Genomic DNA, 16930 nt, shown 5'->3' with positions numbered 1-16930 from the left:
TTTCTCCTAAAATGACTGGACTATAAGCTAACGTGTGCTTTTAACTTAGCCACTAAAGGCTGATAGGCTACATTGTGCACATAAATCATGACAGGGGAAAGAAAAACATTTTAATATGATAAATAAATGGTTTGGTTTGTTTTGACAAACATGTCAGGTCGAGTGCCGTGGCTGAGTTGAGAGGTGGGGCTATGTCGTCATAAAGTTGCCGGCTTCGCACCTACAGGCGTCTACACGGCGAAAGTTAGCCGGCGGTTTCAAAAGTTCCCACTTCGGAAGCCGGTTTCAAAAGCTATCGGTTTCAGTCTCCTAAACTGCCGGCGTCGTGTACGTGCAAGGCGTAACCGTTAACAAAACCTCGCCGGTTTTTGTGTCGTGTGCATGGCCCCTCTGTCTCTCTCTCTCACACACACACACACACACACGCACAAATACACACACATGCAAAATGTCCTTTGTCACACACAGCATGTTGAGACAAAACTATCTGTGATTATAGTACCAGTGTGTTACACGCAAAGTGTGTGTGTGTGAGAGAGAGAGAGAGAGAGAGAGTCCAATGCGGAGAGTGGATGGTGATCAACAAAATGTAAAACTCATGAGGATTAACTAAGTTAATATTTTTGTAAATATTTTATCTTTTCATGGGACAACACTGAAGAAATAACACTTTGCTACAATGTAAAGTAGTGAGTGTACAGCTTGTATAACAGTGTACATGTGCTGTCCCCTCAGTATAACTCAACACACAGCCATTAATGTCTAAACCGCTGGCACCAAAAGTGAGTACACCCCTAAGTGAAAATGTCCAAATTGTGTTAAAAAGTGTTAATATTTTGTGTGGCCATGGAATTCACCAGAGCTTCACAGGTTGCCACTGGAATCCTCTTCCACTCCATGGCGACATCATGGAGCTGGTGGATGTTAGAGACCTTGCATTCCTCCACCTTCCATTTGAGGATGCCCCACAGATGCTCAATAGGGTTTAGGTCTGGAATAATGCTTGGCCAGTCCATCACCTTTACCCTCAGCTTCTTTAGCGAGGCAGTGGTCGTCTTGGAGGTGTGTTTGGGGTTGTTATCATTCTGGAATACTGCCCTACGGCCCAGTTTCCGAGGGAGGGAATCATGTTCTGCTTCAGTATGTCACAGTACATGTTGGCATTCATGGTTCCCTCAATGAACTGTAGCTCCCCAGTGCAATGCATATACTATTCTTGACTGGCAAGACACACTTGTCTTTGTACTCCTCACCTGGTTCCCGCCACACACACTTGACACCATCTGAATTAAATAAGTTTATCTTGGTCTCATCAGACCACAGGACATGGTTACAGTTATCCATGTCCTTAGTCTCCTTGTCTTCAGCAAACTGTTTGCGGGCTTTCTTGTGCATCATCTTTAGAAGAGGCTTCCTTCTGGGACGACAGCCATGCAGACCAATTTGATGCAGTGTGCGGTGTATGATCTGAGCACTGACAGGCTGATCCCCACCCCTTCAACCTCTGCAGCAATGCTGGCATCACTCATACGTCTATTTTCCAAAGACAACATCTGGATATGACGCTGAGCATGTGCACTCAACTTCTTTGGTCGGCCATGGCGAGGCCTGTTCTGAGTGGAACCTGTCTGTTAAACCGTTGTATGGTCTTGGCCACTGTGCTGCAGCTCAGCTTCAGGGTGTTGGCAATCTTCTTATATCCTAGCCATCTTTATGTAGAGCAACAATTATTTTTTTCAGAACCTCAGAGAGTTCTTTGCCATGAGGTGCCATGTTGAATTTCCAGTGACCAGTATGAGAGTGTGAGAGTGATAACACCACATTTAACACACCTGCTCCCCATTCACACATGAGAACTTGTAACACTAACAAGTCACATGACACTGGGGAGGGAAAATGGCTAATTGGGCCCTATTTTGACATTTTCACTTTCACTTCAGGGGTGTACTCACAAGCGGTTTAGACATTAATGGCTGCTTGTTGTGTTATTTTGAGGGGACAGTAAATTTACACTTTTATACAAGCTGTACACTGACTACTTTACATTCTAGCAAAGCGTCATCTCTTCAGTATTATCCCATTAAAAGTTATAATAACATATTTACAAAAATATTTACTCAGTTAATCCTCATGAGTTTTACATTTTGTTGATCACCGGCCACTCTCCACATTGGACTCTCTCTCTCTCTCACACACACACACTCACACACACACACTTTGCATGTAACACACTGGTACTATAATCACAGACAGTTTTGTCTCAACATGGTGTGTGTGAGAAAGGACATTTTGCATGTGTGTGTATTTGTGCGTGTGTGTGTGTAAGAGAGAGAGACAGAGAGAGACAGTATCAGTAAAGGTGTGAACTTTATTTGTAAGTGTGTGCATATGTGTTTGTGTGGGTGTGGGTGGGTGGGTGGTTGTGAATGTGTTTGTGAGAGAGTCAATGTGCATAGATGTGTGGGTGTGTGATTGTGAATGTGTTTGTGAGAGAGTCAATGTGCATAAATGTGTGTGTGTGTGTGTGTGTGTGAGAGATAGATAGAGAGAGAAAAGAGTGTCCAATGTTGAGGGTGGACAGTAAGCAACATGTAAAACTCATGAGGACAACATAACTAGTGTCAAGCCTTAGAAACTACCTCCGACTACAGGAGGTGCAGCATAGCACTCTCTGCGGGCATATCTCCAGACCAGAGATTGGCTACTGCTACAAAATCCATCACTAGATATCCTTGAGTGTGGATGATTATGCTAACCTGACCCTAGCCAGATGAATTTCGTTCCGCTTAGCTCCGCCTAGCTTCACTCACATCCATCTGGGACCTCTTCCATTGAGAGTGATTTCTGCAACCGACTTTATGGTTCAGCCAATCAGGACGCAGGGTGGGAGTTTCATAGATGTGACATAGCCTAGAAGCGACTGTGAGACTGTTATTAGCAGGGATGGATTACTGCACGGGCCTACCGGGCCCAGGCCCAGGGGCCCAAGGGGTCAGGGGGCCCTGAAGCCCAAACCTTTGCATGGAATCATTGCCTCAATATCAACAAATCAGGATGTAGGCTATGAATCTGATTGAATTTAGTATTGGCCATCCCCAAAATGCACCAGAATACAGGAAATCACATCAAACAAATTAAACATTTTCTAGGGGAGGACCCCCAAACCCCCCCTCCCACATATACAACAATAAGTGGGGGGCCCTTAATACATCTGGGACCAGGGGCCCGAAATTTCATAATCCGCCCATGGTTATTAGCGTCACAGGTTGGCTTCGATGTGAGTGGTTGAAGTAGCACGTCAATAGATGACGGACAAGTGGCTTATTCAATCATATGCAAGCATTTTTTGATTAGGCCCAGCCTTCTGAAGCAACACTTCAATGGATCGGTTCCAGATGGATGAGTGGAGCTAGGCGGAGCGAAATTCATCTGGCTAGGGTCAGGTTATGATTATGCACCAGTCACACCAGATCCCATTGCACCAGACTACCTTCTGAAGTTTGTCAGCTGCAACTGTGCAGGTGTCTGTGACACTCTCAGGTGCTGCTGTAAAAAGCAAGGAGTCAAGTGTATTTCTGCTTGTTGGAACTGTCATGGTAACTCTTGCCAGAACATCAACCAGCCAGAAGATAACAGGAGTGAGGAAGTGCAGGGGAGTTGAGGGATGAGGTTTGTTAAATTTTAAACTGATTAAGAAAGTTTTGTTTTGTAATTGTTCAATAAAACCACTTGTTATGGATTTTTTATGGACTTGGAGTAATTTTTACTCAAAACTAATGGCTGGGATAGATTCAGCACCCCTAAAAACCCCTAGTTAGACATCTCAAAAGCTAATATTGGTCAACAAAATGTTTTCATTATTTTCGCCCAGTCCCTCTGGGCACCCCAAACTTGATGGGCTCTCCAGGGGCCTGTACTACGAAGCGGGGTTTCTGGCTTATCTGGGTAACTTCGAGAGTAACTTGATCACGTGTGGCGTAACTTCCCGATTAACCCGTACTACGAAAGGTGGATAGGTTTTAACCGAGGTATGCTGCCATGGCAATTTACACTGCATCTCAAACCTGCTCCGACCAGGTTATGTTCTTGGTTAACCCGAGGTTTTTGTTAACCACACCCTTTATAAGTACCACCCCTCCACTAACAATTTCTCCCGAGACATGTCGGCGTACCTGGATGATCCATACGACATTGGAGTGCAAATCGTGAGGCACTCTCTTCGCAGGGCGAGGGGTTTTAGAGACCGCCAGAAAAAATATATAGCCTGCCTACGATATTCTCTATGAAGATACAGATTGTCAGCCGAGGGAATTCGTTATCTTTGTCAGATGATCTAAGACGACGTCTCATATCAATGCCCGTACGTGGACATTCATGTATTCAATCGGTGATGCAAGAATACTGTATGTCCGAAAATAAATCGGACATAGGCCTACATGCTGAACATCTGAGCAAGAATAGCCTAAAATAAATCGGACATAGCCTACAGTAGGCCTAATAAATAAAAATCACCATTTTAACAAACTTGTTGAATTTAATGTCATATTAGCCTACTGTACCCTGCACATAAAGGCTACACATTTCCACAGCACCAGAATCCGACCGAATGCCTCCCTCAACCCCCTCCATAATCGGCCTTCCACTATTATTTGCGATGGCCAACTCCTCTGCTACTGTAAAACACTCTGGTGCCTTTCCTCCTACAGTAGCCTAGGCCTAGTGTTCGAAGACACCTGTTTCTTGTTAGCTGTAAAACAGAGGCCAAGTGAAGGCTATAAGCTAGGCCTACATGTTTTCATAATTAAGAAATATTAATGCAATCTATAACTATATAAACCTACTATTCTGAATAATGTTTCTGTGTATCATTTTCACCTGCTGCCATGTGCGTTTGGCAATGGTGTTGCATCGGAAATGTTCACAGGATTAGGCACACTAAATTAGTCAATGGGGGCTACTTAAACATTCAATTATCCTTATTACTGTAATCTATATGCCCACTTCTGAATTGGGTTGCATCTGTAGGCCTTTCTATGAACTCAAAATAGGCTATTTAATTATTTCAACTCATTTCAGACATTCCACAAGCTACTAATCCTCCGTAGGTTCACACTAAACATTTGATCTATATTACCCTGCATTTATTTATTCTCTACATTTTACCATATTTGGGCCTACCCACCTTACCTATTTTCTTTTTGCCAAAAGACACCAAAGGGTGCCTGCTTGCATCAGGACACAGGTCTACTGGCATTTCTGAAAAAGCAAAAAAACCTGAAACTCAATCTAAAGACAGATAAAAGACAGATACAATATGACTTTAACAGCTTACATGTACGCATAGAGCTTTAAACATAATGATCAACTAAACCAATCAAATCAATTAACAAACAAATAAATAAACTAACAAACAATAACAAAAACATATATAGAGCAGAAGCATTGTCATTCCATCAATTTTATTTCATCTGACAGTTCCAGTGATAGAAAAATAATGACCATCAAAAATAATTCAAGTATCACTATAGAAAGTCTTGTTCCAAATGGGAAAGTACAAGTGTAGAAACAGGCACAGACATGTTACAGTCCAACAATACTTACACATTTACTACAATGGAGTAACACCAATTTACACAGACTTTACAAGACACTAAGTTTCCCATTTGCATTCCTCATCTGGGAAAAGTATCACCACCACTAAACATAATGAACCATTTCAAGGCTAACTCCCTTAACTGTCTCTCAATACTATTCATGCCAAATGAAAAAGATTTTTCAGTCCAACATCATTCTTTGTAAGGTCAACCTCACCCCTCAAACACACATATTTTATCTCTTCAGGCATAGTCACATTTAAATACTGTGATAGCCAGAAATACCACCATTATAACCATTACACTGACTTTGGCTTTAAATAAACCATGGACCAAAGCCACCTGACACAGTAAATACGATGTACTTACTGGGACAGTGGGGATACTATGACAATGACTCCCAGTTCACTGGTGGAGAGAGACTAGAGTAGGCTAGATTCTCGGGCAGAGTCTTATTCCAGAACAGACCTGGAACTGACCCACAAGAGTCCTGGCAGGTACAGAGATCTGGGCCGGGGTTAGCCAGCCTGGCTGGATGCTGTACACCTAGACAGTTTAGATTCTCACTTCTACCTTTGATCAGATGTAGGTTAAATAATACATTGACAGAGGACTAATTTCCTAGACAATTAGAAATCAGCAGTTGGAATATTACTCTTGCTAGTTGCTACTGCAATTCCAGAATACTACTCATTACCGTGGAAACCGAACCACTGTATTGATCATTGCATAGAGACCTATTTTTGCTAATCCTAAGGAACTCGTCGGACATTATGGGTTGTCATTTCTAGATGAGAAATTGTGAGGATTGACAAATAACACTTGAAACACTGAAAACTCCACAGACAGCACTGTCACTGTTCACAAGTCTTAAATATACTTATCTACAGTTTGCTACATTTTTGTTGAGCCTGCTAAACATAGCCTCACAAACATAGCCTTTCTGTGAAAAACAATTCAAGTGGAAACAAAAACACTAAGAATGTAATGTATAGTGATGCTGAACAACATTTAATTTTAATACCACAGATGTTGAGGCATTTTTTCTTTTAAAATGTTATTTGTTTCTGTCAGCTACAGTGTAATCATAATTCAACACTGTGTAGCAATGAAAAAACAAAAAAAAAACATGTGAACAAATGTGGTAAGTGTAAAGACACACTTGACTGCTATTCTTTCAGCAAGCTGCTGGTTACACCACACAATCGTATTGCAGGTGAAATTGCTTGCCACTTCAATGGATTCCCTTCGTGGATGACCCACAGACCTCCCTTCCCACTCACTCTGCCCATGAAAAAAACTCAGTCTCAGACGCAGTGTCTTTACACTTCCAATAAGTACCCCCCCCCCCCCCCCGGCTCTTTGATTTGTGAACGCATAACAAAGTTTTGATCTCCATGCCTCCCTCTCCCTGAAAGAGGGGGCAACACTGGTGCAGTGAGTCATGCTTGTTTGGGTTGTTTGCTTGCACTTTAAAGATCACAAGGACAGCTTTTCCTTGATGTCTTTGACTGTTTACTAGTGTACCGTGTACCCCAACAGGAAGTGTCCTGCACATAGAGATCCATTCCCTTGTGCTGTCCTACAGTATAAACATCAAAACCCTCTAATACATTATTAGCTACGTATGCTGGCAGTTGTAAGCTGGATACATATGTTCAAAACAGTGGTTTGAGATACTGTATGTGGCATAAAGGTGTCAGTGGTGTTTTTAGACTACCAGCTGCCAGTGTTCAAGACCATTTGGAACTCAGAGATTCGGGAGCGGCTGACCTGGAACCAAAGTGCTTTTGAGTGTCGATACTTCAAAAGTACCGAACCAAAAACTTCTTTTACAGATGTTTAAAAAGGTAGCAAAGGTATGCATTTCCATTATAATGCATACAAAATCAATACGCACTGATCACAATGTATTGATGTCCAGGAGTCAGTGAGGTCAATATGGGTGCCTGAGTTTCTGACTTGAACTTGTTGGTGGATGATGTTCAAATCTTTACAACCAACTTGGATCTTGTATTTACCTGAGCTCCAAGTTGTCTTGAACATATCCATCCCCATGACCACATGCCATGAGTCAATCTGTAGGCCTAGCATGTATTAACAACAAATATGGTCCCTGGGACTCCAACTCAAACCTTTGCATCCAACTCATTGTAGCCATAGGATTTTAACTTGAGGGTGGAGTGTGGAGGTGACCTTTCTCAACTGTGCCCTCAGCATTGGCACAAGTTCTAGCTGTCAGGGGTTTCTCTAAAAACGAATACCTTGAAGTGTGTTTGCTACTAAAATGCTACAGGGCAAATCCATCAATAGGTGGACATGGTTTATAATAGCTTTAGAATACCTGAGAGTGGAAATTATCTGTTTAATCCATTCAGTCTGTCCTGGCTTTCATGACACCCCAACAAATAGGTGCAATTGAAATGTCATTAATAACAATGACATGTCTATATTTTCATTTCCCTATATCAGTCTGATACAGTAAATGGAATACTCAACCATAATTATTACCCTCAGGAAGAACTTTAAAAAATATCCCAGTGCCTGGTCTCAAAGATAGTATAGTCAGTATGTAACATCAGCCACAAAAAACATTCATAGTTACCGATTATCCAGCTATCAAAATTGTTTTGCAGCCTTCACAGTTCTCTTACTAGAGTCTATGAGTAACTTATTCATAGCAAACAAAACACTAACAGCCCACTATAACAGTGACTTTGCTTCCACGTCAAGCAAGGGCCAAGCATACTTAAGGGTCATTCACACCAGGAACGATAACTATAAAGATAATTTTAACTATAACGATAAAAGCGTCCACAATGACCAATGTCAGTGTCGATGAATGAGATGGCTAAAATGTGATAGATTCTGATTGGCTCTCAGATTTTTATCGTTCTCAAAATCGCAATATCCCCAGTGATATCGTTCTTCATGTTGTTATTGTTACAGTTATCGTTCTTGGTGTGAACGACCCTCTAGTCATAAAACTCGGAACTTAATAATATCTACAATAATATCTACAATGGCTGCTGTAGAGTAATGTTCTGCAAATTAAAACCAATTAGTAATGTCAGTCCTGATGGATTTGCCCCACAAATAAAATAAAATGTACTTTCATGATATACTTCGATACTTGGTGCTAATGAATTAAAACCGTGCATGTGTTTTATCAAGGAGGCAAATACCATTAAGAACTAATACCATATTTCATGGACTTCATATTGTAAAGAAGAGTAGAATCTGCTTAGTGCTTACACACAGAAAATAAAGCAATACACTTTTAAAAAATAAAGGACTCATGCATATCAATAATATATCATTGGAGAATATGATAATAAAGTATTCATGAGCAACTGGATTATCCAGACTTGAAGCCAATATGCGCAGCTGTTCTCTTAAAAAAGTCTGTGAATGCAATTAAAGCTTTTCCTATCCTCTCTCTTTTTTTTTTGTGTGTGTGTGTGTGTGTGTGTGGGGGGGGGGTAGCAGGGTGGTCAGGCAGATGCATCATCAAGCATTGCACATTCAGTTCTAATGCCACACCGCATGCTACTTTGGTTTGGCATTCAAATATTTCAAGACAATCAAAAGCACTTATGACTGCCCTTCAGCCAACAGTAACCACAATCTCCTCCTGTCCTGTGATATGATGGACACCTCCCATGAGTCATGATATGGAATGTTCTGTATGCCTTAAAATCTATGCTTTAAAATATATGCATTAAAATCATCATGAAGTTATCAGGTGGCCCAGCGAGTGCTGTAGTTCCATCCCAGATGGCAGTGGACAGGACCGAATAAGGCATTGAGCACATACATCCCTAGGAGACGTATACATTAAGGCATATCTATACTGACCACAATGCATAAGACTCTAACCACGACTCTGGCTCTGAACCGATTTTTTTCTTTGTTTGTTTGTTTTCATAAAAAGCATCTCTACTTTTACCCCAGACACAACTTAAAATCTACGGGCAAGGATTTGGGCTCTACCACTGTGCCCCCACCCCACCGCACACACTTATGGCCCACTGCGACTGGAGCGGAGGATCCCATCCAGGCCGTTGAGCTGCCGCAGGAAGCCTCGGTTGGGGATGACACCGCGATGGTCCTTCACCGTCTTGATGGCCTCCACCAGGGTCATGTTCTGCCGAATCATCAGGTAAGCCAGCACAAGTGTGGCTGATCTACTGACACCAACCGCACAATGCACAAGGACTTTCCCTGCGAAAACAACAGGCATTGAACGAAACCTTTATTGCCCCAAGGTGAATGTGTCTTGCACTCAAGAGAACTCACATTGAACATTAAGCACAGACAACAATAAATAACAATAAAACCACACCAAACATCCAACACTGAAGACGTAGAAGATACAGAAACAGAACATAACAACAACAACAACAACAACAACAACAACAATAACAACAACAGCAATGGTGGAGAGGCATGCAATCATCATACATGCATTCATTGGTAACATCATCTACAAAATTATGTTCTGCACAGTTTGGCATGTAGAGTGATTCCCAGCTCAGAGGGAGAGGGTGCCCATCTAGGGCCAACCAGACACAGAAAGGAGCTGGAGGCTCCTTTGAGATGAGATGAGAACTTTTGCTCACCTCCATTGCTGAGTGCTTTGTGGATGAACTCCGAGGCGGGATAGAAGTTTACGCTCATGTCAAACGTGGGTGAGTCGTGAGCCTCGATGCCCTGGTAGGTGATATTCATGCCAGCGTAGTACTCGGCGCCCACTCTCCACTTGCTCTGGGCACAGTTCAGGATGTGGGTAATGCCAAGCTTCGCCAGCTCCCGGCGATCTGCAGCGATCTCCCTGCACACCACAAAAGCAACGTAGGCCAACGTAACAGACCATCTGCGCACCACACAATGCCAGTGATGCCATCTTGAAGTGTCCTCTTGTTTTGAACGAGTCAGCAAAAAACAAACAAACATGGCACCCCACAATGTAATATGGCATTCATTGTAATGATTACACCCACTGCACAAACAGAAGTGCAGACAGTGGAATACAATTTAAACCAATTGTTCATTTCATTTATGCATTTGTTTCTTATCCAAGCAAGTGTAGCATGTCATCCCTTTCTAGTCTGAAACTAGCCATTGCACACCAGTTATTTAAAAATCAAATTTAATAAATAAATAATTAAATACAAAATAGTTAGACTACAGTATGGTTAAGGTACAATGCAAAGTTAATGGATTGTTTAGGCATAGCTATTGCCAACAGCGTTAAATGATAACGAAAGGGAATTATATTGTTTGATCTGCTGAAGGCTACTTACTGGTCACCTATATAGAGGTTTGGCCATACTTCATCGGCGTGATTACAGGCTGTTTTCCCAGTGTACAGCAGCCTCTCCAGCTCGCCGACTGTGAGCATGGGAGATCCTTTCTCCGCATCCTTCCGACTCGGCGATCTAGAGTTGCTCCTGGACCGGGAGAATCTCGACATAAAAGCCATCTGAGACGTCAAATGGCGAATGCTGTCTTATGCAGGAAATAACCTAACCTACCCACAAAGGGAAACAGTGAATTTGGTTATAGTGTCACTTATTCGTTGCCATATGTTGCAGCATATAGCCTACAAATAATTTAATTCAATATCGGCGCTTTTAGTTAATTGATAGACATTAAAGGAAAATACAATTTGCGTTGTTGTCGAATATGAAAGTCTTCCTGCAATCGAATGTGATGAAACGGAAAAAAACCTTGTCCATAAATACTATTGACAATACGGATTCACCGCTGGTTGATAAACAAATCCTATCATGCGTACGTGCAGGGCTTACATTCAGCATTCCACTACACGACAGACGCAACGGCCAATAGCAAGACAAAAGAAATACTTCAAATTAATAATATTAGAGACGGCAGTCATACAACCTTCCATCCGTGAAGTCGGTGCTTTTCCAAATTAAATCCTTCAGATTGGCATAGCGCACACACACTGCGCGAATATTCCAGCTTGTTTCATGGGGCCATTTTTGTCTTCACGAAGGATGCTGCCCGTGGATACAGACACACCCCCGAAACCTCAGCATCGACTCCACAAGTGTGTGACATGGTCAGACAGGCTAGCGTTACGGTTCGTATCCACACATCTGTCCATTAAAAAAATAAAATAATTCAAGGACTCACGAAAAAGCCCGAGCGGCTCTGCAGCCCAGTTGTTTCACATAAATTATGTATGTTCCCTGATAGAGTTCTAGGTTGTCATGTCATTGTGTCAGAGAAGAGGACTGATAGGTCTAGGTAGATAGAGATAGATAGATAGATAGATACTTTATTGATCCCCAGGGGAAATTCAAGGTCTCAGCAGCATACAGGCAATACAAACACATTCTTTAACAGCAGAAATAGTAATTAAAGTATATAATATAAAAACACAACTAAGCAATAAGGACAGTAGAAGATAAAGAATATGCTAAATATACTAAAATACAAATTATACTAACTAACACTTAAATACAATATACAGTATCCACATAGTGGTGATTAATCAATCAGAGGCGCTTGCAATGACTGAGGCAGGGACTGAGCCTGTGATTCTCTATGCATTGTAAGGTATGGTAAGGTGCTCTAAGATGCTCTGTGTGAGTGTCATGGTGGTAGTGCAATGGTGATAGTGGTCATGGTGATAGTGCATATGAGTAAGTCCAACAGTGCAACAATGCAGAAATAAAGTAAAGTAAAGTCTATATATCTATATATTTAACTATTTAAGAAAATGTATAAGTGTGGCCTCAGTTCGGCTGTGGCATGGAGGGGGGGTTATGCATATGTGCTAATGTGCTAATATAGCACGCAACAGTGAGGCATAAAGACAGTGGTAAAAGTGGCTAGTGGACAGGCAGTATCCAAACATGGAGGGGGTGAAGAGGCAGACAGACTATGCAGAGAAGTCTATCTCTCCTCTTCCCTTAAGTGAGGCATTGAACAGTTCAATGGCCCTGGGGACAAATTACTTTCTCGGTCTGTCAGTTGTGCAAGGCAGTGAGCGAAGTCTCCAGCTGATCAGGCTCTTCTGCTCTTCTGCTTAACAGGTATTAGTTTATTTATCCTCTGCTATGTCTGATCACCATCTATCCGTTCCTGGAGGCCCAAACTACATTTGGACAATAAACAGGGAGTGCAGCACCAGGTCTGATTTTCACTGCAATATTTTTTCCAACTGTTACATCTTAATCTCATTACGAGTAAACACAATTCATCTTCAGACCAGCCCTCACCACAAGAAACTGATTAATGCAGGCCTGAGAAGACAGCGACCCCTGCAGGCAACACTTGGCGACGGGGCACATACAGTTGGAGAGGTTGGTTTATGGCTATGCTTAAACTGTCCTGACTACAGTCATCATCAGTCTAGAAAAATAAGGATTCCCCTGAGTCTGCCATAGCCTATAACAGAATAGTGAGTAAATAGTAAATAGGTATCCAATACAGTTATGATTCTTCAGGTTGGGGGAGAGTGAAGTGGTGGTTCTCCGTAGATGGGTGGGCTAAACCATATCAGAAGCTGCAAGCTGTTTTATTAAGGTAAAAAGCGTGCATAAGATGCCTTTAAAGGTTTGGCCTCTTAATGGACAGGATGGGTCCCCGGAGTCTTTGAGCCCATTGGTCTTTCAGCCTCCTGATTTGGTCCTTGGTCTGCTGTTCATGTCGAACAACCAGTGGTGTTAGTGCAGCCTACCGCCACATAATTTCACCGTACACCTTTAAGCCAGGTCTATGATCCTGGCCATACATGCAATTATGCGGAATACAAAAATCAACTGAGATCTCTGCAGATGAGTCATAAAATAGCTTTCAAATGTAATATTGGACTGCATGTGAAAAAGTTTGAAATGGTTTTATATTTTATGTATTATCATTTAGGTTATTATTTGTCATGCTCAGGCTAAACATTTTATTTTTTTATTTAAAAAAGTATTTTGTTTAATTTTAATTGCATAGTTGGGAAAATCAAACAGTGCAGCCCGACAGCCTACTGAGTTTTTAATGTAATGAAGAGCATGAAGGTATATAATATACAAATAAAACTAACATTACACGAATGTATGATCAAAAACAGTAACGTTTAAATTGGCGCCGTTATAGCTTTGAATGCGTCGATTGGCCTGTGCAGTATCAGTGCAGTATGCACCAGATGGAGACTTTTATCATGAAAGCCGAAAAAAGGAAAATCACCAGGAAGTAGTTTCATTTTGCAGCAGTCGTAAATGATGGCGCCAGCTGTCCTTGTTCACGTCAAAACATTGTCAGGACTGCTCTCTGCATAAGTTAAGTAAGTGTTTAAGCATCCTAATAGGGTGCTACTATTGTTTCTATGTGTATACAATATCTATTAATGGCAAAGTTACAATCGTTATCATTTGTTTTCTTTTTAACTATATAACAGCAATGTAAACATTAGCTACTCATAGGGCCAGCCAGCCAGCCAGCCAGTCAGTCTACTTGTTAGGAAAAATAATATATAATTGAAGCAGAGGCGAATTCATGGTGTGCATACCTATCTACCTTACTGTCCGAACATTACACAGTAGGCTGCAGTGTGGTTCTATAGCTTGTTATTTTGCTATTTGACACGGAGCTTTTTGGACATCTGTAGGAAGGATGTTGCCAAGTTCATGCACATCATAATTTAATTTATGCGAGAGCAGTGCAGGTAGGCTGACTACCTAAGCTTAAGACAAATATTGCACTACAGGTTAATGAATCAGTATGAAATGAAAACGGATATGTTCTACCTTCATGAAATCAATAGCTAAGAAACACTAATAAAATTATATTTTGTTTTGTGTGAGCAGGTGGTACCTTGTTTGTGAGAAGACGCACTTGCATTTGCATAAAGAAAAATCCTTATTGTTTAGCATTTACTTGCACTAGCATTTGCATAAAGAAAAATCCTTATTGTTTAGCAAAGGCATGATGGTGTTAAATACTTGCTCACTTGTCATCGCAGCAGTTGATGGAAATTATTCTTGATCTGTCTCCATCTGTAGAAATGGCTTCGTTTGGTTGGAAGCGGAAGGTTGGGGAGAAGGTTTCCAAGGCGACAGTGGAGCAGTTTGAGCGGGAGGCGGAGGAGAAGAAGGATGAGCTGGAGGTGGAGGGTGTGGACTGGCTGCACGCCATCAAGCGCAGACGAGAGATCCTCTTGGAGGACTGCGCCACCAGGAGCAAGCGCCTGAAGGATGAGGGAACAGTACTGGCTGAACAGGGCAGGTGTGTGACCGTGTGTGTGTGTGTGTGTGTGTGTGTGTGTGTGTGTGTGTGTGTGTGTGTTATAGTGAGTCTGTCTGGTGTGTGTGTGTGTGTGTGTGTGTGTGTTATAGTGAGTCTGTCTGGTGTGTGTGTGTGTGTGTGAGCCAGCATGAGGGTGTGTGTGTGTGTGTGAGAGAGACAGAGAAAGAGAGAGATTGTTTAAGCAACCCAGATGCTAATACGCTGAGCAGAGGAATGATGACCAGTGTGTGTGTGTGTGTGTGTGTGTGTGTGTGTGTGTGTGTTTGTCTGTCTGTCTGTCTGTGTGTGTGTGGGTTTGTCCATCCCGCATCATATCTTTCCTATTGGTGCTGATATTTGATGGCTTAGGTTGGCCACTACACTAATATAGATGACTGACTTTTCTAAGGACAAACAAAAAGTTGGAAAACACATTTTGTAGAGAACAGACTTACAGTATGTGGTACAGCAATTTTATTATATGATATTCAAGGTGCTGATAATGCTTTAAGTAACAGTGTTCCTATATTTTCAAAACGGTTGAAGATGAACACTGTTGTTCCTTTTTGGCTAGGGATAGTTAATTGGATTGCACCCTTCCCTAACAGGCTGCTGAAGCTGTGTGTATGTTGGCCTGGGATTCTTTATGACTCGGTACGAGCAACTTTGTTTCCCATTTGATTGATTGATTGATTGATCGATTGATTGATACTTTATTAATCCTTTACAAGGAATTACTTTGTTACAGAAGCTATGCATCATCAGAGCACCACAACACACACATACACTGCATCCAACACACACTACGGCCAACATTACATGACCATGTCTACTGAATGTACATTGATGCAGAGTTAAGCCAAAATTTTACTGAGCTAAGATTGCCTATGAACACTTGTCTGGAGGGCCGCGAGGATCAATTCACTATAGTAGATTAAGAATTGTAGTAGGGAATAGGATCACAAACTGCACCATTAACCATTAACATGAAATTAGGCTGATATGTCTGTTCTTGTGCATCTTGGCTGTCAGCTATTACAGCCAATGCAAAACATCAGCCACACCTTGGGAATTTATATTCTTGGTCTGTTTTTTTATGGATTTTTTTGTTTTTTACAAAACCTCTTAAAGCCCACCAGATTGCTCACTTGAGATAATTCTGTGCTTCATAGATTGCCCACTTGAGGTAGTTCTGTGCTTCATAGATTGCTCACACAAAAGTTAGAGTAGACGGCACTGCTGAAAACAAACATTTTCCACTAAAGAAAGGCAGGCAGTGTTAGCCAGATTTCCAAAATGTTTAAACATCTGCAGAGTTCGAATTACACTACGAAAACCGGGGCAGTTCGAAATACACTATGACGTGTATGACGTATGTGCGTATTAAAAGGCAGTTTTTTTTATTTTCAACTGAAATGTCAATAGTGTAATACACTTGTGTGTAAATGTAGCAAACACCATGAGTCTAGTAACTAAGGTATGCTGCATCAACACACACTCAGGTAAGCATGAATGCTAATAGAGAATGAGTAGCCTGCAGTAGGCATTTTTACTGATAAAAAAATTCATCAAATACATAGGCATACAATATTAGCGGGGGTCCGGGCTTTGTTGTATATTGATAATGCATTATTTGATAGTCTTCTTTGCTGAACAAAATTTAAGGCCTGGCCCATAAATATGCCTGTCCCAAATATAAGCAAGTTGAGTTTGGTGATAGAAGCAAACAGCCTTGGCTATTAAGTGAGTTTGTAAGGTAATATATATTTTTAATTATGTACACAAAAGGTATGTTATTTTTACTTTGCTTATTTTGCATCCTTACAAACATGAAATATGATCTCTGGTAGATGTGATGATAGATCAATATTGTTTACAGAAGTGAACATATTTAACCATGGATAGACTTTTATCAATTTGCACTTTAGTTATCCAATATATGGCCTCGCTGGTTGTATTTGCCTCTTCTAATTTGAACTTATAAAACTAGAAAAAAGGCTGAATTAGTCTATTTTACAAGTTTATCTGGACTAGTCTTAGACACAGTGACAATAAGTGTTTCATAGCACAGATGTTTTATATATCAA

The 16930-nt window shown here is 41.3% G+C and overlaps 2 protein-coding genes across 6 annotated transcripts in view; one reads left to right on the top strand and one right to left on the bottom strand.

Annotated features, from left to right (window-relative positions):
• Window positions 1-3797: 3797 nt before the first annotated feature.
• On the bottom strand, window positions 3798-11622 carry LOC121679780 (dual specificity protein phosphatase 26-like). Of its 3 annotated transcripts, XR_006021423.1 has the most exons (5): window positions 11502-11622; window positions 10901-11127; window positions 10217-10428; window positions 6936-9818; window positions 3798-3810 (listed from the first exon to the last, which is right to left on the bottom strand). XR_006021423.1 is itself a non-coding variant. In XM_042058809.1 (4 exons), the coding sequence occupies exons 2-4, from the start codon at window positions 11077-11079 to the stop codon at window positions 9616-9618; spliced, it is 594 nt and encodes a 197-aa protein (XP_041914743.1). In that variant the 5' UTR covers window positions 11080-11127; window positions 11502-11622; the 3' UTR covers window positions 5443-9615. The 3 variants fall into 3 exon arrangements, 2 of the variants coding, with proteins under 2 accessions (XP_041914743.1, XP_041914744.1); XM_042058809.1 differs by lacking the exon at window positions 3798-3810 and having other exon boundaries at window positions 5443-9818; XM_042058810.1 differs by lacking the exon at window positions 3798-3810 and having other exon boundaries at window positions 5443-9818; window positions 10901-11122.
• A 2189-nt stretch (window positions 11623-13811) lies between these two features.
• The window catches only part of ttc33 (tetratricopeptide repeat domain 33), a 46686-nt gene continuing 43567 nt past the window's right edge, over window positions 13812-16930 (top strand). Inside the window, exons 1-2 of one of the 3 annotated variants that reach the window (XM_042058803.1) lie at window positions 13812-13902; window positions 14621-14843. In XM_042058803.1, the coding sequence (XP_041914737.1) occupies window positions 14623-14843 (221 nt within the window). In that variant the 5' untranslated portion in view covers window positions 13812-13902; window positions 14621-14622. Of the gene's footprint in view, window positions 13903-14583; window positions 14844-16930 lie in introns of all 3 variants that reach the window. The other 2 variants (XM_042058804.1, XM_042058802.1) reach the window with 2 other exon arrangements.

The sequence above is a fragment of the Alosa sapidissima genome, chromosome 13 (genome assembly GCF_018492685.1).
Source record: "Alosa sapidissima isolate fAloSap1 chromosome 13, fAloSap1.pri, whole genome shotgun sequence".
Classification (NCBI taxonomy): Eukaryota; Metazoa; Chordata; class Actinopteri; order Clupeiformes; family Clupeidae; genus Alosa; species Alosa sapidissima.
This window is presented reverse-complemented; position numbering and strand designations above follow the sequence as displayed.

Bases quoted from the DNA above. Each gene is read 5' to 3' on its own strand.
- LOC121679780 (XM_042058809.1), bottom strand. From the start codon at position 11,079: ATGGCTTTTATGTCGAGATTCTCCCGGTCCAGGAGCAACTCTAGATCG. The intron at 10,429-10,900 runs GTAAGTAGCCTT...TGTGGTGTGCAG, and splicing joins AACCTCTATATAGGTGACCA to GGAGATCGCTGCAGATCGCC. The intron at 9,819-10,216 runs GTGAGCAAAAGT...TTGTTTTCGCAG, and splicing joins CAAAGCACTCAGCAATGGAG to GGAAAGTCCTTGTGCATTGT.